Source organism: Octodon degus, unplaced genomic scaffold (genome assembly GCF_000260255.1).
Source record: "Octodon degus isolate 3935 unplaced genomic scaffold, OctDeg1.0 scaffold00002, whole genome shotgun sequence".
NCBI classification, from domain to species: domain Eukaryota; kingdom Metazoa; phylum Chordata; class Mammalia; order Rodentia; family Octodontidae; genus Octodon; species Octodon degus.
Window position 1 is genome coordinate 24,169,049 of NW_004524578.1, and position 23,672 is coordinate 24,192,720.

General features: G+C 48.2%; 1 protein-coding gene across 1 annotated transcript in view; it reads right to left on the reverse strand.

Annotated features, from left to right (window-relative positions):
• The window catches only part of Arnt2 (aryl hydrocarbon receptor nuclear translocator 2), a 179,425-nt gene extending 158,008 nt beyond the window's left edge, over nucleotides 1-21,417 (reverse strand). The window contains exon 1 of the mRNA XM_023710888.1: nucleotides 21,332-21,417. Within this exon, the coding sequence (XP_023566656.1) occupies nucleotides 21,332-21,362 (31 nt within the window). The 5' untranslated portion in view covers nucleotides 21,363-21,417. The remainder of the gene's footprint in view (nucleotides 1-21,331) is intronic.
• Nucleotides 21,418-23,672: the final 2,255 nt, after the last annotated feature.

Below are 23,672 nucleotides of genomic sequence, written 5' to 3' on the forward strand. Positions count from 1 at the left end.
ATGAGCACCTGCCTGGCAAGTGCAAGGTCCTGAGTTCAATCCTTGATACAAAAAAGTAAAATAAAATAAAATAACTTAGAATAGTGTGTGGAAAGATATGTTCATTTTTCCCCCATTTCTCAGAGCTGGAATAAACTATTCACATATTAAAAAAAAAAAGAATAAAAAATATATAGAGAGAAATAGTAAGAACAGAACTGCACATTATCCTGTACATTTCACTACAGAAACAAGCAGTGGTCCCCAGACTCACGGGAGCATGTTCCAGGAATCCCACAGGCACCCGATCCTGCAGGTAGTACAGAACGCTATTTTTCTGGACTTTTCCTACATACACGTAACTATGATAAAGTTTACTCTATAAATTAGGAACAGAAATAGATTAACAAATACTGACAACAGAACAATTTTACCAGCATACTAAAATTTTATCAAGTGTTTATTTTTGCAATTTCCCATTTAGCATTTTCAGCCCACAGGCAACCACAGGTTCACTGAAACTGCAGACAGCCCAACTGCAGATAACTGGAGAACTGCTACTCAGATGAGGCGTGAACGAAATACATGATGTATTTAATGTTTTTAAAAAAAAAAAAAAAAAAAAAAAAAAAAACCACTGCAGTAAACAACACGTTTTGTTAATCTTCCCCATCATTTGAATGTGCTAATCCCATTCTTCTTGCCACTTTCGGAAGTAGTTATTCTGGAAAAGCTCTTTCAAGAGTGTCTTTAACTGTCCTGTCAAAGCTCCTCAATGTCCTGAATTGATTCAAAATGTGTCTCTTCAGGTCACTTTCACCGCAGAGCAGAGCCAGGACTGCACGGTGCCTCACACGTGCACAGGTGGATGAGGACGTTTCCGCCAGCCTGCCTTTCCGCTGGACAGCACTCAGCAGCACATTCACCCAGTATTTTATCACACCTTATGAAGACACTCTCGAGAGAGGACCTCCAGAACTGCTTTACAAGGCAAAAAGAGCCACGGGATTAATGTGTTCAAAGTGAGGGGGAAGATTTCAAAGGAATTAATGGCAATATTCCCTTTTACTGTAATCAACTTTTTAAAAATGTAAACACACACAATATTTTTCAATCACTTTTTGCATAAATCAACCCTAGGAATGACATCATACATAAGGGGAAAAATATATACATATGCTTAGCTTAGATTTGAGAAATGTGATCTAACTGACTGTGACTCCGGTGACATCATGAGGGTCCCTAGTGCAAGGGAGCCTGCACTTCCACATAGCCCTTACACCACCACCTCTCAGCTCCCACGGAAAGCAGTGCCCAGGTCAGGATAGGGACGGTGACCCAGGCTGGAAATGACCAGCACTTCATCGAGCGCTGTTGCGCATTCCTTACACGCAGCCTTTCCTGACACTCGACTGCTCCACAAAGCGCAAAGTTGTGTCTCACTGTCACCCAGGCGAGGAAAAGGAAGAGCCTAAGTTACATGCGTAAGGTCATGCACCTGGACGGAGCTGAAAGTGTACAAAGCCACAGATATTTGATTTAAAACTCATGTTTTTAATCATGTAATACAAACACGTCTGTTAGGGACACATTCTCTTTAATTCTATTATAAATTACAAAAGCAAAAGGCTAGAAAATACAATTACATACACAATGATAATTAACTTTTCGGCACATGTGATTCCACATGTTCTTCCGAACACAGAAATATAAAGAAAACATGATAATATTAGTAGGATCACACACACAGAGAGCATTTACTTATTCGGGTAATAAATCCTGGATATTTTCCTGTCCGTAAAACAGGATATCATCATTGGGAAGCCTAGTTATTAGGTCACCGCTGCACACACAGGGTTTTGTTTTTGTTTTTGGTACAGGGTCTCCCTACACAGCTCAGACTTGTAGTGATCCTCTTGTATCAGTGTCCCCAGCACTGGGTTACAGGTGTGCACCACCACACCTGGTTTCAGGGCCAGCAAGGCGCACATGGGTTCTGGGGCGGCACCATCGGGGATCGAACCTGGGTCCTTGAGCTTGCCAGGCAGGCACTTACTCTACTGAGCTGTCTCCCCAGCCCCCAACACAGGTTTTTTACACCACCACTGACATCTAGTTTCTATTATCTGTCACTGCTGCACACATAGACTGTGCCCATCTTTACAAACAATACTGCAAAATAATACTTCAGAGCATTTCTTTTTTTCTTGCTCAGTTTTCTTAAAATCAACTGAATTACTGAGTCAGAGAGTTCACACAAGTACCACCACTACAAATGGTGCACAGATTTCTACCCCCACCAGATGTACAGACATCTGACGAACACAAGATATGACAGGGCCTTCTTAATTGCTGCCACACGGATAGGCAAAAGTATACTTCTTTCAACTTTCACTTCACTAGTTCTGTTTTTGCTTTATCCTGCTTCCTGAAGATGGAATACAAGAGTGACCCATCAGGGGCCGGCCAGATAGCTCAGTGGATTAAAGCACCACCTTAGGCAGACACAGGGACCAGGGTTTGATTCCCAGCTTGCCATACTGGCCCCGCCCCTGGACACACTGAGATGGCGACTGGACCAGGCATGGTGGTGCCTGCCTGTATTCCCAGCGCTTGGGAGGCTGCAAGCAGGAGGATCACTATGAGTCCAAGCTGCATAGTGAGACCCTGTGGATTCCATACTAAATTTAAAAAATAAAAATAAAGTGATCTACCATTCAACTACATCCCCTGTACGACCCCCATTCTTCCATTTTTTAAATTTTGAGACAGTGTCTGTGTAAGTTGCCAGGCCTGGCCCCAAACCTGCCATTCTCCTGCCTCCCACATGGCTGGGGTTACAGATGTGCACCCTTGCACTCGGCTTCTTTAGTAATTAATAAATTTAAACATGATTTTGTGTGATCCCTTTGTACATATCTTTAGTTGCCTGTTTCTGTCTCATAAAGATGCTTCTCTTTTTTTCTTTCTTTCTTTTCTTTTGGCAGAACCAGGGATTGAACTCAGGCCTTTGTACTTGCCAGGCAAGATCTTATTCTACTGAGCTATCTCCCTAGCCCCCAAGATGCTTCTCTTGAAGCATCCGGCATCCTTTTATGGTCCATAGACACATTTGTTCCACACACACAGCTAGAGACATAAAACATTTGACACTAACCCCTTGTAACACTACAGAAATTCTTCAATTTGACTTAGTGGGTTCTTCAAATATAACTTACGAAAAATTTATAAGCGGGCCAGCCAAATAGCTCAGCGGATTAAAGCGCCTGCTTAGGCAGATGTAGCAGCCGGGGTTCAATCACCAGAGTGCTGTGCCAGCCCAGCCCCAGGGTGTGATCAAGACTGGGTGTGGTGGTGCACGCCTGTAATCCCAGCGCGTGGGAGCCTGAACACAGGCGGATCACTATGAGTCCAATCTATAGAGTGAGACTCTGTAGACCCTGTACTAAAATACAAAAAAAAAAAAAAATTAAAGCACACAAAACAATGAAACTTTATATAAATGTCTACCTTAAGAAGAAGAAAAAGGGGCCGGGGAGATGGCTCAGTGGAATAAGCGCTTCCCTGGCAAGCGCAAGGGTCTGAGTTCAATCCCTGGTTCCGCAAAAAAAAAAAAAACATTACAGGGCTGGGGATATAGCTCAGCGGCATAAGTACTTGCCTGGCAAGTGCAAGGTCCCCAGTTCAATCCCCAGTATCACCAAAAAAGGAAAGAAAACATTATCTACACAAGCAAAGCTGTGAATGCAATCCATACTATATCTTAAATGTCTTTTATAAACTACATATGGATTTTTTTAATCTAATTTGACAATCTGTGTTTCCTATCCCCCCCAAAATTAGTCCATTATACTGAGACTATTTATATATCCAAATTTATTTTTATCTGTTTTTTTCTCTGTCCCAGTTTTCGTCTTTCCTTTCTCTGTTATGTTACGTTGAGGAGAGAATTATGGTCTCCCTCTACTATTAGTTGCTCTACCATTCGAAAGTTATTTACTCTACGCATTATTATTCTAGACTATTGCTGCCCATACGCAGTGAGCCTCTCCTAGCTCTGAACGACGCAGCTTCCTGATCGGCCAACAGTGTGTGCTGCTGTTATTGTTCATAGCCAGGTGCATCTGTATTCACCTTTGTGTTCACTGTTTTCTTTACATGAACTTCCTTCCTTGTCTGGCAACTTCCGTAGGGATCAACAATCATCTTCTAGAAGTAGACCTCTAGAAAGACCTTTCACGCAGTCCTCATTCCCGACTGGTTTCTCTGAAAATAGTCTCTCCCTTTCACTCCTCAAAGGTAAATTCTTCTCAGAAACTCTTTTCAGCTAAGCCATCACCTTCCAGCTACACTGTCAGGCTGAGGAGTCATTCATCTGCCCAACTGCCACTCGCAGGTTAGCTGGTCAGTGCGCTGCTTCTCATTTTAGGATTTTCTCTTCATCCTTGGCATACTCCATTCCACTTAGGTTTTTTTTTTCTTTTTTAAAAATCTTTTATTGTATTTATTTATTTGGAACAGGGTCTCGCTATGCAGCTCAGACTCATGGTGGTCCTCCTGTCTCATCCTCCTTAGCACTCGGATACAGGCACATGCCACCCGGGTTTAATCCCTGCTACCACTTGCCATGCAGGACCAAACTTAGGTCCTTGCGCTTGCCAGGCAGGTGCTTAGATGCTGAGCTATCTCCCTAGCCCTCTTTTTTAAAAATGTACCCTGCTTAGGATTTGTTGTAGCTCCTGAAGCTCAGGGTCAGTGACTTTGAAGCCTTGCTTCCTCAAACACTGCCCAGCCCGAGCTCCCTGCAATCTCATGTCCAGGCGCAATTCTGTCTTGTGGCCTCTGCATCACTCTTTCATGTTTTCTACTGTCTCGCATGGTGAGTTCTCTGCCATGTCTTTCACTTTGCTGTCTGAGCGGCTAAGTCTTGACTCGCCCATGCAGTAGCTGTCTAACTCGTGTGTCTAACTGATTGGGTTCACTCTCAGCGCTGTGCTTCCCAGCAGCCTCCAGCTGGATGCAGGGACCTGCAGTAAACCTCACATCAGGAGCCCAGTTAACAGAAGACCCGCACATCAGTTGTTTTCCTGAGCCGTGTGAGACCCACCTTGCCATGGCAACACGAAAGAAAAGGCATACCTTCCCCAGACAGAATCTGGAAGAGACGAGGTGGCTTTCATCTGGTGGAGAAAACAAAGCAATAAGATGGCTTCACACTCAATTGTCCTCAGAGGACTCATCTCAGCTGTAGCACGTCACCTGTGCATTGTTTCAAAACCATTGAGTTATAGGTTAGAAATAATTCTTTTGTTTTTCCTGGTACTGGGAATAAACTCAGGTCCTTTGCACTAAGCTACTTCCTCAGTCCATTTTAAGGAGTCTTTGCGTGGTGCTGCCTTCCCTGGGCTGGGCTTTCGCAGCCTTGCTGTGCCTTCTCTTGTGTGCTTTTGGAGTGGTCCAAGGTGAATTTGGCAGTGAATGCATGGTCAGAGCCTCGGCCCACCTGTGTGGATCAAGATCTGTGGACCCTAAAACCGTGGCACAGGACTCATCCCTTGCCTTTACTTCCCTACTCTCCCAAGAGTGGGTCCTGGACTCAGGATCCAGGCAAAAGTGGATCCACAGTCACCCAGCAACTAGGCAGAACAGGGCAACACAAAGACAACTTCAGACAGGTGAGGATGCACAATCGTCACTAAGCACCCAGCACTATGTATCTTGAGTGTTCATTTTATTTAATTCTCACATCACTTCAACTATGGATTACGCAAGGAAGGAGGGTACTGACTTCGTTCTTTTACTATTATCCAGACATGGAAAGTGAGGCCCAGAAAGGCCACCACAGTAGCTGCTCCAAGAGTAGAAAATGATTCCATCCCAGGAGTGTGACAGCCTCACCATCCCAAGTCACGGGCTGTCCCTGGGCAGGTGAGTCACTACTGCAGTGGATTTTCCTGTATTACATACTAGTTGACATACTATTGTAAATACAGCAGAACCACTTGGAAAAGTGATTTATGTTTCCAACACTGTGTTCTTAATGGAGAAATATGCACGAAGCCCAAGCTCTTTGCTGGCCCCAGACCTGCACTCTACTCTCGGCAAACAGCCATTCACGGTATACATCCCAGAAATTAACCCTGTACACCTCAGTTATTTATACAGCCACACACTCCCAAGTGTTGCCTTTTTCTAGGCCCTCTAAAAGAATCTCATCCCAAATTAGTGAAGATCTGAGTGCTTACAAGCACAAACTGCACCACGCTTCATTTCCATCAATGCACGTTTATGGGCACTAGGAAGCAAAGACTGTCCTAGCTGCCACTCTTCTGCAAATACAGCAGAACATCTGTACACAATGATTTGTATTCACACGCACGCAACACATCCTCATATTTATATCTGCCTTTATCAGATTTACTCAACTAAGAAGGCAGTGTGACAGAAGCAGAGTTCAGAGGCAGATCTGCAGTGTGTGCTCTCTAGTGCAAGAATAAAGAGACAAGAAGGAAGGGAGTGGATTATGAGGTGTGGCTTTGGGCACTACCACTTGTCTTCTCAGTCTCTTTCTCCAATCTCAGCTTCCTAGCTACTATGAGGGAAATAGCTTTCCCCACCTCACCCTCCTACCATGATGTTCCTGCCTCGACACAGGCCCAAACAGTGGAACCAGCTACCATGGACAGAACCTTCTGAAACCATGAGCCAAAGTAAACCTTTGTGCCTTTCAGTTGCTCTTCTCAGGAATTCAGTCACAAGGGTACAATGCTGACTTCTATTGGGATGGCCATGCTGGCCAAGGGCTGCCTGCCTGGGGCATTGGCAGTGTGGTTCTGTACCAGAGCAGCAGTATCACCTGGGGATATGTTAGAAACACAAGTCTCATTCACTCACACCACCCAACTAGGGAACTCTGTGGTAGGGGCAGCCCTTGTGTTAAGAAGCCCTCTGAGGGATTTAAGCACAGTCAAATTCAAGAATCCCTGATGCACCTGTTATGTGTGCCACCTAGCAGCAATAGACCTCCCAGATCCCACATTCTGCAAAAGGCTTTGCTCCCGATGTTGAGCTCTTGGTGGGAGAGTAGGGAGAAGCCATACTCTGGGAAGCTGTAAATGCAGGAAGGCACTGCTGGTCCTTCTTTCTAGCCCATCACCCTCTGAGATTAATTAAAGGCACAGTTCATAAACTGGATGAATGAGAACAGATAAAACAAACAAAAAGGTCCATGTCCCAATTCCTAGTCTGCTCACAGGTGTTAAACAGAACTCACTGGTCAGCAGGCCCAGTGTGAAAGTGGAGGGAGAAGGGGCACCAAGTGGCTCCTGAAGCAAGTGCCGGGTATGAGGGCAGGCTGGGGCAGCAACAGAGGAGCTGTGGTGGTCGGGAACATGGGAAGGACACTTCCTTGGGTGACAAGACACTGCCCTCTGCCTGTGAGGGCAGGGGGAAACAGGAGAGGTGGCCAGGGCACTGCTCTCTGGACTGGTCACAGGCGCCAGGATAGAAGGACCTACATCAAGGTGCCCTTCTTTCCAGCACTGTGAGGAGCAAAGCAGGGACAACAGATGTGGGCAGAGGAAGGGGTGCCCAAGAAGGGCAGCTAATGATCCTGCAACATTCTTAGGTCTGGGTAAGACAGTCTCAGGTTTTATAGATACCCCTCTCCCTGGAAACGCCGCTGGCTCTTTGATTCTCGACTCAGCATGTATTTCACAGCATCAAGGATGATGATGAAAGAAAGGTAGGTGTTTCAGAGCACCTGTATGTGCCAGGTGACATCTGATCCTCACCCTCTGCCACTGGTCAGTTTCAGTAAGAGGACACCTGAGGAAATGGACATTAAGGAGGGGGCTGATATTTTGGCTCACAGTTTCCAAGGTTCAACATGTGTTGTTTGCTAGGTTTAGGTGCCTATGGTGGCACAGGATGTCACAGTGGAGATCACATGGTAGAACTCATCTCTTGGCCACCAGGAAGCAGAGAAAGGATGGGCTAGGGCCACAGTGGTCCCTCGAAGGCCATGCTCCCAATGACCCACCTCCCTTCTAGGAGGCCTCACCTCATAAAGGTCCCACCACCTCACAACAGCACCACAGGCTGGTGTCTAAGCCTTCAAGACTGGACCAGTGGAAACATTCAAGGTTCAAACTGTAGCCCCAACCAGCTGAAGTGAGTCTGTGATCAGCCCGTCCTGTACACAGGAAACAGTGGTGAGGAGAGGGTGCTGGGCAGCCCCTGTACCTCAGCCACCAGGCTCACTGTGCCCCAGTGCCAGCTAGCTTCCTCACTTCTTTTTTATGAAGCACAGTAAAATTGTTTTTGAAGAAAACTTAAAGGAAATAGTAAATTAACTTCCTAAAATAAATGCAAATCCACATCTAAACCTGGGTACACACCAGCAACCAAGAAGGGGACAAATCACATGGTAATTACTGTTTGAATGAAGATCCAATTGTTAATTACAGTGTGTTCCAGGCATTCCACATGAGCAACTTACCTGAAAAGCTTTTCAATTTGTATGTCAAGAAAGTTGGTAATTAAACACTTCCACTCCCCATTGACTTTATTAGGGATATGATAATCTTTCACAGTTAGCTTATAATTATTTTATTTGTCACATGAAATTGATATTTGGTTTGGGAAAGTGCTAACCCCATAGTCTTTTTAAAAAAAATCCCTCAGGCCTGTATTCCAGAAGCATAGTCTACGCAATGCCAAGAAGAGGCTTTCCAGGATGCAAGACTGACATTTTAAACCCGGTCTATACACAACCTTGGTGTCACCCATTGAAATATTTGTTTTTAAATGACTTTTAAAAGTAACCGTGTGATACAATAGCAGTTTGTGGTATTCTTGCTTTAAAAAAATTAATTTTCTTCCTTTTTTTTGTATTTTAGGGAGGGGTCTACAAGGTGTTCAGGGTTTCACTACTAGATCGGACTCAGTGATCCGCCTGCTTACAGCCTCCCAAGAGCTGGGATTACAGGCACGCGCCACCACGCCCAGTCTCAATTGCTGTCTCAGCACACCCCGGGGTTAGGACCAGCACGGCAGGCCTGGGGATCAAACCCCCGGCCCCTGCACCTGCTTGCAGATACTTTAATCCACTGCGCTATTTGGCCGGCCCTAAAATTCATTTTTAACAAAGTACAAGCCTATTGTAATTGTGAGCCAGACTCAAGCTAAACCAAAATGGGGGATATTCCTCTAAGTAAGTGTACTTGAAAGACAAATCAAAAAGAGACTGACAGGCTGGGGAGATAGCTCAGTAGAATAAGTGCTTGCTTGCAAACACAAGGGTCTGAGTTCAATCCCCGGTTCCACTAAAAAAAAAGAGACTGGCAAGTCATTCCAGAACGAAAGGAGCTATCACAGCTCAGTGGGTTGTATAGTCCTGGCATAAAGCTAGGGCCATAAAATAACCTTTCCTGAGGAGGAACCCTAATGAAATATGATTAAGTTCTCTGGGTTAAATAGTGCTTTATATTAATTCCAACATCCAGGTTTGGGCCACAGGCTGAAGGAGAATGTCTTAACTCGTAAGTACACACTGAAGGGCTTAGAGTAGAAAGTGTATCATATCCTCTGCTATTCTCAGAGAGGAGAAAACCGGACAGAAGCTGACGTGCTGCAGGGAATGGTGAACACTAACAGCTGATGTGGAGAGCAGCATGCAGGGTCTCTGTTCTCCACAGCTGCTCTGCACACCTGATTATGTCAGCATGAAAAGTTACCAGAAACAAAACCCCTCTAGTGGATACATCTCTTCAGATTGCTGTAGGACCTGGGGACCTTGGAGGCCAATTCACTCATATATTTTTTTTTTCCAGTATTAAGGTCCTAAGAACTCAGGACCTTAGGCTTGCCAAGCAGGCACTTATGCCACTGAGCTATCTCCCCGGCCCAACAATCATTCATGAATTTAATGAGCACCAGTTGGGAAGGCGTGGAGAAGAGTGCAGAGAGGGAGAAAGTTCTGAATATAAGTGTAAAGGAAGCCACTCTGACAAATTCCCATCTCTGACCTCAAGGGGTGCTCCTCTCCATGCACCTGTGACACGCACGCTCCCCGACCCACCAGCACAGCCCCAATACCCCAGACTTCCACACCGGGTACTCTCCATGGGCGTGTATCTGTCAGTTTTCCCACTGCTATGAGAGCACGCCCAAGCTGAAAAGAGGACAGGTTGAATGGGGCTGAGGGAATCGAGTCCATGATCAGCTGGCTCCAAAGCAGAAACATGGCTGCAAGGTGATGGAACCAAGCTGCTCAATCCGGGCAGCCAGGAAACAGAGCAGGGAGGAACCAGGCAGGGAGACCCATCCTCTACAGCCACGCCCTACCTCCTAACAGTACCTTCAGCTCTGAACTCACCAATGCATGAATCCACTGATGAGTACCGCACCCAATGATCCAATCGAATTCCAGAAGCCCCACCTCTGGATGGATGAGACTCTGGAGGACAGTCTAGATCTACAGCCTAATGGGAGAACAGCACCCTACCATCAGTCCTGAACTGAGTATGAAGCCTGGCCTCTCAGCCCTCATCTCCTACATCAGCCATCACTATTCTGTTAGTTCTTCTTTTTCTCCTCCACATTTCAGGCTCCACATCCCCCTGGGACAGGTCTCCACTATCCCTCACCTGAGTGCCCAGAGTACATTTCCCGCAGAACCTGCCTGCAGCCACCGAGTAGTACCCTCTTCTCATTGGCCAGAGAGATCTTTTCAAAATGCAGCTCAGATGACAGATCACAACGTGGTGCCCTACCCACACACACTTCAGTCGCTTCCTGTTGCATTTGTAAACAAGGACTCTTTCCCTCTTAATACTTATTTTAATGATATCCTCGTGAATATAATTATTTAATGAACAGACTCTAATGCCACGTATTTAAGCTCCGTGAAAGCAGAAACCATGCCTGGGCTTGCACACCACTGTGAGCATAAAGTTGGCATTCAATTATTATTTGTTTAATTAGGTGTATGGGCAATTAAAATAGTTAATGTCTGGATTGAGCTAATGAATGAAGAGTGGTACCATTCACTACCCAGGAGCACTCAGGAGGAGAAATAAAGGAGAAGCTGCAAGAACTGCAGAATCCGTGGGATCCACAGACCCAGAAAGGAGCTGCTACTTGTGACGCTGAGGAAAAGGCACACACCCAGACTGGGGTCCCTGCACAAGCATGCTCCTCTAGGTCTTAGGAAAGGACTGGAGATGGCCACACCCCCTCTGCTCACAGTTGAGCAGCACTATTTGCATACATTTACATAAACGGCCCAGCCCTGCTGTGTGGAGGTCTGGCTGAACACACACCACATGCAGCCAGCCTGTTTCATCAGCACCATACTGTCCCCCAGCACCAAGCACAGTACCCATCATCCTCGTGCAGGGAACAGGAGCTGTGCTCCAGGAGGATGGCTGAACAGAATTGGACATTTTCTGGTGCAAAATGCTTCTGAAAAAACTGAGAACACAGCTGTGGTCCTTGATCACATCCATTCAGTTTATTCTTTGGGGGACTTGGAACCCATCAGGCATATCAAATTATGGCAAATGATTCCAGACTATGCCTCATTTCAAACTGCTGATGTGATAGAAACATCAATGTTGTTCTAAAAATAAAAGAAAAACTTCTTGCAGTTTTGTTACTTCTCATTTAAATTGACTTCCAGATTTCACAATAACATTAAAGCATCACCCTGTTCTTAATGCTGTTGAGCTTTCTTGACATGCTTTATGGGGCCATCACCTTTGTCCTTTGGGAACCATACATCCTGATGGGACCCCTCAGTTCTTTTACAGTGGCCACTATCCCAAGACCTACAGGAAGTTTTGTCCCCATAGATCAGCACTTTCAACCTCAGTTCCGTGCATGTGGGACTAGATGACTGTTGTAAGAGACTACCTTGGGCACCATGACATATCTAGCTGTACCTCCACCTCTATTTGCAGAGCTCAGCAGCCTGCCACCCCACAGCTGTGATGATTACAGCCATCTCCTGTCACCGTAAATGCCCCTGCTGAAAAGCACCACATGGACACTGGTGACCCCCAGCCCAGGTCTCAGATGCCCCATCCACACCCAACTCAGACAGCAGCTCAAGAGGATGCTAGTCTATGAATGAAAAACTTGGAATGTCAACCAGCTTCAATCTTCCTGCTGAGTGCCTCAAAGCCTGGCACTGAGGGCATCTTACTAAAGTCTACACAGCCAACCACAGACATTCCCACTTCCCTTGGATCCCGAACAATTTTACTGGCTCTTTTCCTTAGGTGCTGTTAGGGAAAGGGTCCATGCAAGAACAGACCAGAAGCTGCCTACAATGAGTGGTCACTCACTGCAGGGTCCTGAGGGGAGGGGGCAAAGTGGTGGGTGACATCTTCACCTTTCGCTCCACCTCTTCTCTCAGCCACCAGCAAAGCCCATGGCTTTTCTGTCTCTCCAAGGCCTGGATCTCCAGGAGTTGGGTTTCAACTCAAGAACGATGTCTCCCTCCATCATTAACACCTCCTAAATTTGTGCTGGATGCAAGAGCAACCACCAGACCTGGCTGAAGGCACAGGACTCAGGAACAAGCCTGCAGAAGAGCCCCACATGAACTGTGCCTGGCTCTTCACAACAGAGGGACGCCAGCACTGTTCACTACGCTACTGTGTATAGTTCTGGCAAATGGGAAAGTACAATGAATAGTACATGCCAAAATACAAGGCTGAATTAATGAATTAGGACACAGGCACAAAATGGCCCCTGTACAACCTCGAAAATGAGCCCCTTGGAATAGCACACCATCAAGAAGAAAGGGTATGATGGCTCAGAACTGAAACATCCTCCCAAACTTTCACATGTTCAGGCAGTTTGGTCATGCAGGCACTGTACTCACCAACAGACTGGTCCACTGATGGGGAGGTCATAGCTGAACATAGGGAGAGGAGATGGGTCCTGGCTGGAGGTGATCGCTGGGGTGTGCTCTGGAAGGCTGCTCCCGCCCCAGGTGCTGCCTGGCTGCCGTGGGTGGGCAACTTTGCCCCTCCTTGCTATTTCTGCCCTGCAGCTGGCCGACCACACACAGACTGAACCCCCTGAAACTGTGAGCCAAAATAGACCTCTCCTCTTTTACACTGTGGACATCAGGTATTTTCTCCCAGCAACAGAAAAGCAACAAATACAAAGGTATACACATATGTGTGTACATACACAAAGACACACATGTACAGTACTTAGGTAAAAGCTGTAAGAACATACCCAAGTGCTCATCGGGGGGGACAAAACTCTTATTAGAGCTTCTGGGTGCTTTCCACACTTCTACGTCAATGAGCAACTGTGCTGCCTTCAGGGAAAGCTGATGTAGAGAAGGCAGCTCCCACCCCACAGCAGGGATAGAAGAGCCCAGCTCTGCCTGGGCTGCTCTCACAGCACAAGCAAAGCCATAGAAGATTCTCATTTTTCTATGCAACAAGCAACATAGAACATATAAAAGCAAGAACTTGTAAACATTCTGGCATTTTTGCAGATGTGCCTGGAAAGCAATCAAATTGTGTAGTCCTGGAAGCCACCCTTCTCAGCAGAGAGCCCGTATCCACAGTTCTAGAGCCTGCACATCCAAGTAGGGATACTGGATGTGCCCCCTACCTTGCTGCCTTCTTCCTGAGTACCAAGCCAACCACTAGACCCAAAGCCAGCCTGCAGCTCATATCTATCACTGCAGGCAACTGGGTAGCTACCACGGAGGCTGCCCTCCTTAGAGCACTCCAAGGACGTTAACAAGGAACCTTCCATCATGACCAGCCTTGAAGGGTTACCCATCTGACTACCCCCTTCCCACAACAGTGACAAGGCTCCCTTATCTTACTACAAAGTTTAGGGGAACTGGCTTAAGTAGGAATTATCCTAGTAGAATTTTCAGATGAAAAAAAATCACAAAAGAAAGAAAAATCAGACTCTGTACAAGACAGCTCTCACCTACTCAGTTACAGAGAAGCATAAATATAGAAATAATGCTTTGTTTTTTAACACAGATATTTTAACTGTGTACAAAAATATGTGTATGAAAATGTAAGACATCCGTAGATTCACTCATTAGCAAAATCAAACTGTGCATCCACTGTATGGCAGTGACACAGCAGGTCCTGGGCTGCCTGTGACAGTACTAACCCTGTCTTCTTGGGGTTCCACTCAAGTAGAGATCCCTGGTGTTCCCCAACAGTACAGAGCCCATGGCTCAGCTCCAAAAGGGGAGAAATACTACAAAGGCCAAGCCCAGCCCCACAGGCAGCAGTGCAGGCACACTTTACCTGGGCACAAGCATCACGAGGCTTCCTTAATGCAGGAAGCATTCACGTGGGACCCAGGAGGACAAGAAGGAAGTGGACTGGATGGCGGTAAGGTGTGAGGAGCAGCAGGGTGGTAAGGAATGACGACAGCCACTCACCAACCAAGGAGATGGACAACAGAAGGCCTCAGTGGAAGAGAGAGAGAGATGAGAAAGGAAAACCTGTATGGAACCAAGATTCCGTGTGGTAAGTTAGCCTGCTAGCTGAGCTGCTCCATCTCGGGCTGCCAGGCTCAGTAGAAACATACCACAGCCTCACCAGTCTACACGGTCCACAAGGTGGCCACTCACACCACCAGAGCAACTCCTCCTCTCAGACATGCCCTTCTCATACCACAGGCCAGATAGACACCACGTGCTTATGTATGAAAACCCATAAATTTGTGGCCCCAGAAAGATGCAAAATCATCTTCCCATGACCTTGTTCTTTGTTATCTCAGTAAAAATAGGTAATAAAACAGTACATGGAGGCACTACTTGGTAAATAAGATGTTTAATCCGAAGGCTCCACGTTCTGTGACCTAACTTGCCCCCAAACTGACATGTAGTGAAAGGCTGTCCAACATCCCTCTTCAGTCAGGTCCCCCAAGCCACATCCCTGGTTGTGTATCCCCCAGCCTCCTGACAGTGCCACTTACACATCTGATGGGCACCTCCACATGTGTGATCAATACTGAAGCCTCCAGCTGGCCTCTGGGATCTCCGACCCTCCCACTGCCCCCACACCCTTGTCTCAGGACACCTCTCCTAACACTTCACCACAGTCAGGATGGCTCTGCCACATTTGGCCTCTGTCTAAAGGCAAGGTGGACTAAGACCATGCAGAGCCAGGAGTCATTCAGCAGGGTGCCCTGCTCTGTACACATCTCCACTCCAGTTGCCTTTCTCCCCTACACTGACACCACCTCTGCTGCTCTAACTGGCACCCACCACAGCCAAGCGGTATCTAATGCACACACCAGCCTCTTTCTCACTGGCTCAAAACCTTCAGGTGGGTTCCCACCACCGTTAGAATCAGAATCCAACCTGGACCTGTGGCTGTGGTGTGCCAGCCTCTGCCACATCTCTGGTTTCTCACCCATCTTTGCCAGCTGTCTTCAGCCATGCTGCCCTCTCTGCCTCTCCAAACCTGCTACTCAGGGCCTCCCTGGGCCAAGCCCTCCACTCCTCAGAGCATGACTTAAAAGTCACCTCCTCCAAGAGATCTTGGCTGACTTCACATGGCCTTTGCCAGTCCCTCTGCCTAGATGAAGTCTCCTGGCCATTTTATCTCAGGGAATCATTTCTTCATAGCATTAATGCATTTTATAGCTACTACATCTGTGTGATTCTTTTATGACAGATGGTGGCAGAATTTGTGTTTACTTAACCCCAGAACCCTGGTTAACGCCAACCACATAGTAGTTGCCCAGTACTACTGGTCAGCAGCAGTTGAATTCATACTTGTCAAAAGCTGGAAGTGACTAAGACGTCCTTCAAGAGATGGATAAGCTGCGGCACATTCAGAGGATGGAACTTTTATTCACCACAGAAGAGAATGGGCTATCACGGCATTAAAAGACAAGGAAGAAACTCAACTGCTTATTACCAGAGGAAAGGAAACAAGCTGAGAAGGTGATGTATTACACATTTCTCTATTAGTCCATTTTCTTTTGTCAAAACAAAGCACTTGAGGATGGATACTTACCAAGAAAAGAAGGGGCTTATTGAGCTCACTGTTGCCAAGGTTAAAGAGCCTGACACAAGCAACAGCTTGGCTCTGGAGAGGGTCTCATGGCAGGCAGCGTCACCATGACAGGAACTCAAAAGAAAGAAAGAAAGAAAGAAAGAAAGAAAGAAAGAAAGAAAGAAAGAAAGAAAGAAAGAAAGAAAGAGAAAGAAAGAGAGAGGACACCCAGGGAGACAAGAAGCACAAGAGTCAGGAGAGGTGCCAGGCTCTGTCACAACATCCTGCTCCCTAGGACTTCCTGTGAGAGCAAGAACATAGCCCAGGAGAAAAGCACGGTTCCTCATAAAGATCTGGTGACCTCCCATCAGCAGACCTTGCCTCAGAGGAGCCACTCTTCTCCGCATCAGCACACTGGGGACATCTGGTGGACATGCTCAAACCCGATCCAACCACAGCAGACCCAGCTCTAGGATGTCCCAGGAAAGGCAAAACCACGAGAACAGTAAAAGGACCTGTAGTTGCCAAGGGCTGGGGAAGGGAGAGATAAACACACAGCACTGTATCGTGTACAATGCTAAGATGGGGGCCACCATCCCCATACACGTGCCCAAACCCACAGAATGCACAACACCAAGAGTGACCCTAAAGGGACCTACGGATTTTGGCACAGGAAGACTCAATGCAGGTTTAGCATATGTAACAAGCGGGGCCCTCTGGTGGGCAGGGTGGTAGGGAGGGAGGCTGTGTACGCTCGGGGGTACATGGGCAAGCTGGGCCTTGTACTCACTCCCTGTGAACCTAAACTACTCTAAAAATAAAGCTTTCTCAAGAAGCAACATTACATACAGAGAGAAAGGATTAATAAACCTTTTTTCAGATATCATTTCTCTTTTCTTCTCTCCCCCTTCTCCTCCTACTTCTCTTCCTCCTATTGGTCCCCTCCCCCTTGTTCACCCCTTTCCATTCTCTCTTCTCTTTCTTCGTCCTCCTCCTCTCTTGATGGCAGCCCAAGGCCCATCAGCTCATTACTGGATCCCCTGACACATGCCTATAGGGCACACTTTGTAGTTTTCTTTACTTAGAAGGAGACCACGTGTTTTCTCAGTATATTTTCTTAGTGTTTATTAATTTGACAGAGTATTAGGTCTTACTGCCTATAATCTATTTTGATCATGTCTATCCCCCATTCCCTCCTTACACCCTCTTCCCTCCTCCTCCCCATTTCCTTCCTCTTGAGACCATGAATTGCAGATGCAAGTAGGTGGTCAGGCAGTAAAGTCAAGTGCCAGTGTTAACTACTGAGTCCAAGACTCATATTTTATAACATCACTAAAACTGAGGAATGTTTCACAATAGACAGTATGTCAGCATTGAATTGGAGCTGTTTTTCACTGAGAAGTACATAAACAGTGATGCATTTTGCAATAGATGAGTTTGTAGAGTCCATGAAGGACAGGAGAAGTCCGTTAGGGCTCACTAGAGGAACAGATTTAATATAAAATGTTTGTGTTGTCATACAAAGGATTTACTACGTAGGTTTACGGGACCCCCAGGCACTCCACTGCATAGAAGGCCATTCAGCATTCTTCCACCTCTGATCTGGCAGCCTCAGGTACTGGGACACCCAGACCAGCTACACAAGGAATTCAGCTTAAACTCTCGACACACTAGCTCCAGGATCCAGCCGAAGGTCAAAGGCCCGCAGCTCACTGCAGACTCTCTGAGTCTGTTGTCTGAAACCTGCAGGGTCTGCATTGGAAGGCTGAAGACTCTGCACAGGAAGCCTAAGGCAACTGGAAACCAACGTCCAAAGGCAATGGTGAAGCCTGGAGCCCCTCTGAAGAAAAACAGCAGACTTCCCCTTCCTTCCCTTTTTATTCTATCGGGGTACAAGCCGACTTCTCTGTGCCGCCATGGTGAGGAGGAGACCTCCCTCGGAGCCTAAACGTCAACCATTAACAGCTAGAGTCAGAGCTCTGCTCATCAGCAGCTCTTACTCCAGTTTGACTGACACATCACAATTAGTAATCACAAGACATGAGGCTGAATTCCACATCAAGCTGGTTTAGGTGCTCCACGTACACAAGCGCACATCGCTCTGAAGCTCCAAATCTGCACCACATCCTGGGTACCCAGCTGGGTCCCCAAGAGCACCAAGGAGACCATCGCATGGCAGAAACCCTTACTTCACAAATGCGCCCCTCCCCACCCAACGTACCCTTCCTAAAGTTATTATAGTTCAAAATGTCTCTCTTCAAAAGACCCAGTCTTAGAAGCTACCTCTGGGGTCCCTCTTGTGGCACTGTTTCCACCCTAGACAACATTCATTTCATTCCACCTTTTTCTTAGTTAGGCTCCTCAGGCCTCCTCTATTAGACTCCGAAGCCCCTGAGGTCCAAGAGCATTTGTGCTCTTCTTCATGTTACTCTCTAAACTACAGAAGGCTCAGCACATCAAAGATAAGCGATATGATGCTGAACCACGGCAAACTTCTCTTCACCTAAAATCATCTGCCCAAAGAATTTCCCTGTCTATAGAATCAAAGTCCCAACTAAAATGCCAAAGGCCGGAAATCTAGAGGAGGGAAAAAAGCATAACAACCAATTTGAAAAAAAAAAAAATCTGAATTCTAAATTTCTTAAAATATATTTTTTATTTATTTAAAATGTGTAAGCCTTATTAATTATTCTGCCAATACTCACTTCAGGGAATGTACAGATGATGATGATAATGCCTAATGACTGCTGCTCTGAATTTGTACCTGACTCCATGCTTAAATCACAAAATATTAGGATGAAACCATGGCTGGGAAACAGTCCCTTTAAATTGGACACATCAGCTACACACACTTGGGTACACACAACTAATGCAGCCTCCACTGTTGTGTACACATCAGACATGCTTAAATACTATCCAAAAAGGTACTGAGACAAAACAACTCTAAAACTCTATCCTCTAGTTTTGAGGATGAATGTCTTTGCTGATCAGACAGAATAAAGAAAGTCGCACAGTGTAACAGCATTGGTGATCAATTCAAGAACCTGGCAGCAGAAGGGGTCAGAGCCGCAGACACAGGAACTACACCCAGGACTGCAGGGACAGGAACTCCTAGAAAAACACTCAGGAGCCAAACTCTTCTTTCTCTAGAGACCTCTCCTGCATTGGAATACCTATAGAATTCTAACTTTAATCTCAAACAGGACACCTAGAGGGGACAGTCTGGGTCAGAACCTAACTCATGTTGAGTGACATGAGGGTGTGGACACCCCCACCTCACCTGCAGTCCCAAGGCCTTCCCTGCCTTTACCACGCCTTGCAGTGGGCCATGGAAAGAGGGGGGTGGGGTGGGGAAGGTGGACTTTGCACCTGAGCCCAGAGAGTGACAGAAGTGACTGCTGGTGGCTCCAGTCCTCTTGGTGGTGTTTACCAAGCTCTCATTCTGTGCAAAGCGACAGCATGCAGGAGAAGCCAGGGATTAGGTGAAGAGGAGTGCAAAGAAATGCCGTGCAAGCTGTGCTCCTGCGGGTGGGCAGCTGCCTTGGCCGCTGCACCTCCTGTGGCTGTCACCTGCTCACAGAATCAGGACGCCTTCTTTGGTCAGATCTTTAGCCATATCCCTTAAGAATAAACTTTCTCCCAAAGAAGTCAAGGACTCTTGGGGGGCACGCACAACACCCCATACATGCACACAGGACCACAGGGGACCAGGGAAGGAAATCATGATGATGCATAACTCAAAAGCTTCATCTCAAGGAATTTGGAAAAAAAATCTATCACGCTCAAGATCTCTGGTGAAGATCCAGATATCATATGCCAAGCTGGCCAGGTGTTACCAACCAGCAAGGATCCCTGTGCTGCACCTATGGGTCCCTTGAACCCGGGCACAGGCATCAGTGGGCTCAGTGCCACCCTACAGCTACCTCATCTTTACTTCACAGCCCAGGGAACAACATAACAGACAAAACAGTGTTCAGCACTGACCATGACACTGGAGTGTGTAAAGCACCTCAGACTGTATTCCTTTATCCAATATAAACCTGTATGGGGCTCAACTATCTTCATTTATTGTCTTTTCCTTTTTCTAATTCATCACATTTTAGTCCATCTATTTTCTATTGATTTCTAAGAAGTCAGATGGGCTGAAATTGCTTCAGAAGAGAAGCACCCATACCCCAAATCTAACCAGCGACAGGTCGGAACTCCCCACAATCCAGCCACTGCACAAGTCTGACTTCCACCCCTGCCCTGTGCAACCTTTCCCTCTGCCTCCACTCCCGCCTTCCCTCTTTCCATGCTACCTAGGCGCAGCTGACAAACTAACCTTCCAGAAAGGCAGGGATGGTGTGACTTCCCTCTTCAGTACCACTAAGGACTCTCAAAACGTTGAGTGAGAAAGTCCACAGTCCTTATCTCGTCCTTCAAGCCCTGGCTTATCCACGTAACTCAGCTATGAGGTTCCCAGGTTCCCTCTTTCACTGCAAGGGCACCAACCATGCTCAGACCTCCATCCGTGCTTGCAGCCAGCACAGGTGGCTTAGACTGCAGTTGCCCTCGTGCCTGGCTCTTTGTATTCAACCTTTCTGGTTCTGTGAGCACCCACTACAGCGTCCAGCCCCAAAGCATCCCATGGCCACTCAGACGCAAGGGATGCTTCCCCTCCTCGCTTCCGATGACACTTTCCTCTGCTGGGCTCGCGGCTGCTCATCTACTGCCTCCCCCTGGACACTGGGCCTCTCTCCCTTACTGGGACGTTCCAGCTGGCAGCCCTCTGGATTGTCCCTCCTCACCCCTGCAAGAACTCAGCAAAACGTCCTGTCCACAGCAGTCAAATGCAACCCCAAGCCTAGTCGCAGTCCCGCGTCCCATTCGGACACCCTGCAACAGCCATGCCCACGACAGGGAACTTTCCCAACTAAAGAGAATTTCCGGCCACACTTGCAAAGCAGGTAAGCATTCTCCCACTTGAGTATCAATTTCCATTTTCAAAAATCTGCCCAATGGGCCCCCTTGGGACAGGTGGACCGAGAGCGCGGGCAATGGGTAGACAGAGCGGGATGGGATGCTCCTGCTCCCCAGGACAGAGGTGACAGCGGGGCGGGAGCAGGGGACCCGCGCGGGGAGAGCCCGATCCCACCCTGTTGAGCCGGCCCCAAACTTTTCCCTGCGTTCAACACGCGGGACCCTTGGCCATCCGGGCCCGGGAGGAGGCGCGAGGAGCGGGCTGCTAAGGTGCTGTCGGGGCCGCGGGGCCCGGCCCGGCCTGGGTTCGGAGCAGGCGCCGGCCTGCGACCCCCGGGGCCGGGCGAAGGGTGACGCCTCCCCGGTCCGCGCCCGACACTCACCCGGAGGGTTGACGGCCGCCGGCGTGGCCATAGCTGAGGGACCGGACCCCGCGGCCCGGCGCCGCGCCGCGCACACAAAGGACAGCGGCGGGGGTGGCGCCGGCTCGCGGCGCGCTCCGCTCCTCCCGGCCGCGCGTCCCCGCCTCCGCGCCCCTCCTCCCGCCCGCCTTTGTCGGCGCCCGGCGCCGGGGTCCGAGCCCAGCACCGCGAGACGAGACTTGGACCTGCTCCTGTCCCTCCCCACCTCCCCCGACCGGCTCCCCTCCCCACGCCACCGCGCAGGTGCCCGCAGCCCCGGCTTACCCCGCCCCCACCACACGCACAGCGGGTTCCGGCGTGCAGACCCCCTACGGTTCCCCGGCAGGCGGGCACTTGGTCACAGTGGCCTGAACAACCGCCTGCTGGGGATAGGGCCCGGTGAGAAGGGGGAGTCACCCAAGGGAAACTGAGGGTGGCTTGGTTGGAGTGAGGCCCCCAGCTCTGCCCTTCTGCGGGGAGGCTCCTTGTTCATTACCTGAGGCTGTATCAGGAGCCTTATGTACACTGCCACCTGGAGAATGTAAGAAGATTTCTTAATGCTTTTGTCTACAAGCCTGGTTAAGTTAGAGTGTGAAGAACTGGGGCGGAGGGAGCCCTACCAGATGCAGCGGTCCCTCGAGGAGCTATGGCTCCTCCAGATCACCAGGGCAGATGCCCTGTAAAAGTGAGAGGGCAGAACGCTGCATCTCAGGGGACAGGTTAGAGGGACACATGTGCCATAGCACAGGCGCATTGCCAGGACGGCACACAATCGTCAATCCTTGCAAAGAAGCGTATAAAGGGGGCAGGGAGCGTGGTTGGGATGCATTTCCGCATAAAAGTGGTCTTCCAGAACGCGTCTGTCGCTGCTGATCTATAGCGTATTACTTGGTCAGAGGTCAGGTGTCTGCCGTGCACGGGCTGCTACCCCTGTGGAAGAGACCACAAGGGCGCTGCCCTAAGAGGGCTTCCGGCCTCGGGGTGGAGGGGAGGGGACAAAGCCTGGGGTCTACATTCTTGATATGCAGAATCCCCCGAAAAGTGAGACGGAAGCCTGTGGTCGCTGCTGGATGAAGGAGGCCAAGCCCTCAGCGCAGAGGAAAACGAGGCTTCGGAAATTGAATTAGATGTGCGGAGGTTCCAGCAGGCATTTCAGGGCTAAGGAGATAGCTCAGCAGCTTAAATGCCTGCTTGGCAAGTGCAAGGTCATGAGTTCGATCCCGGTTCCAAAAAAAGGGCAGGGGCTGGGGAGATGGTTCAGTGGAATAAGTGCTTCCCTGGCAGGTAGTTCAATCCCTGGTTCCGGAAAAAAAAAAGGGGGGGGGGCATTTCAAGGGGAAAATAAAGCACTGTGCTGTCAGGCCCTATAGAGACAGGGCTCAGCTGGGGGTGTCACACATATCAGACGGGCATTCTGACACCTGGAGCCCTTTCTGGCCCCTGCTTCCTGCAGGTAGACAGAGGAGTTCCTGGCTGTCCCTCCACATGCACACATCCAACCTCTACCATTTCAGCAACCATTTCAGCAATTACGTGTGGCTCATTTGGCCCCCAAAATATCCCTCATGTTCTCCCTAAAAACTAAAAGTGTAGTGGATATGGCTGTTGTGCACACACATTAGCCAGACATGCTTGCTGACAAAGTTTTACTTTCCAACCAGGCTGTTGGCTGTTGTTGCCCACTTTTCTAAATGTCTCCCCCTAAATGTCTTTAATACTGGGTCTTACTCAATTGCCCCCTTCTTTCACTCATCCATTACAATAAAAGACAGGTAACACGTCGGCAGCTGCTAGGAATGGGAGCCCTTGCCACTGCCTGCTAGGAGTATGGCTCCTGCTGTGGTTTGGACAAAGTAATAAATGCATTTGAGTTTCATAAAGAAAAAGACTTTTCATCTCCCTCAGTTGTAAAGCCATGGAGGTTAAAACAAAACAAAACAAAACAAAAAACCACCATAATTGCTTAGCTCAGTGCCACCCCAAGTTTCAGCAGAGGACTCACCTTGGGGCACAGAAATGACTTTCTTGAAGTCATGCAGATAAGGGTCAGCCCTGAGTCACCCACAGTGTGAAGGGATTTTGTGGCTGAGGTAGGGGTACAGAAAAGAGGAATGGGAGCCTCGGGACCTCACTCACCTTCTGCTCTGGTCTCTCAGTATTAAATGGGCGAAATTCCCAGAAGCATTGATTGTGGGTGGAAGCCCCCCTCTTAAGTAAACGTCTGAAATGGAGCAGTTAGTCATTGCTGAATGCCGAGTGGCGTTTACACAATACAGTGGTCTCGTGCTAATTATGAGAGTTAGTGGACTGTGACCAGTTAGCA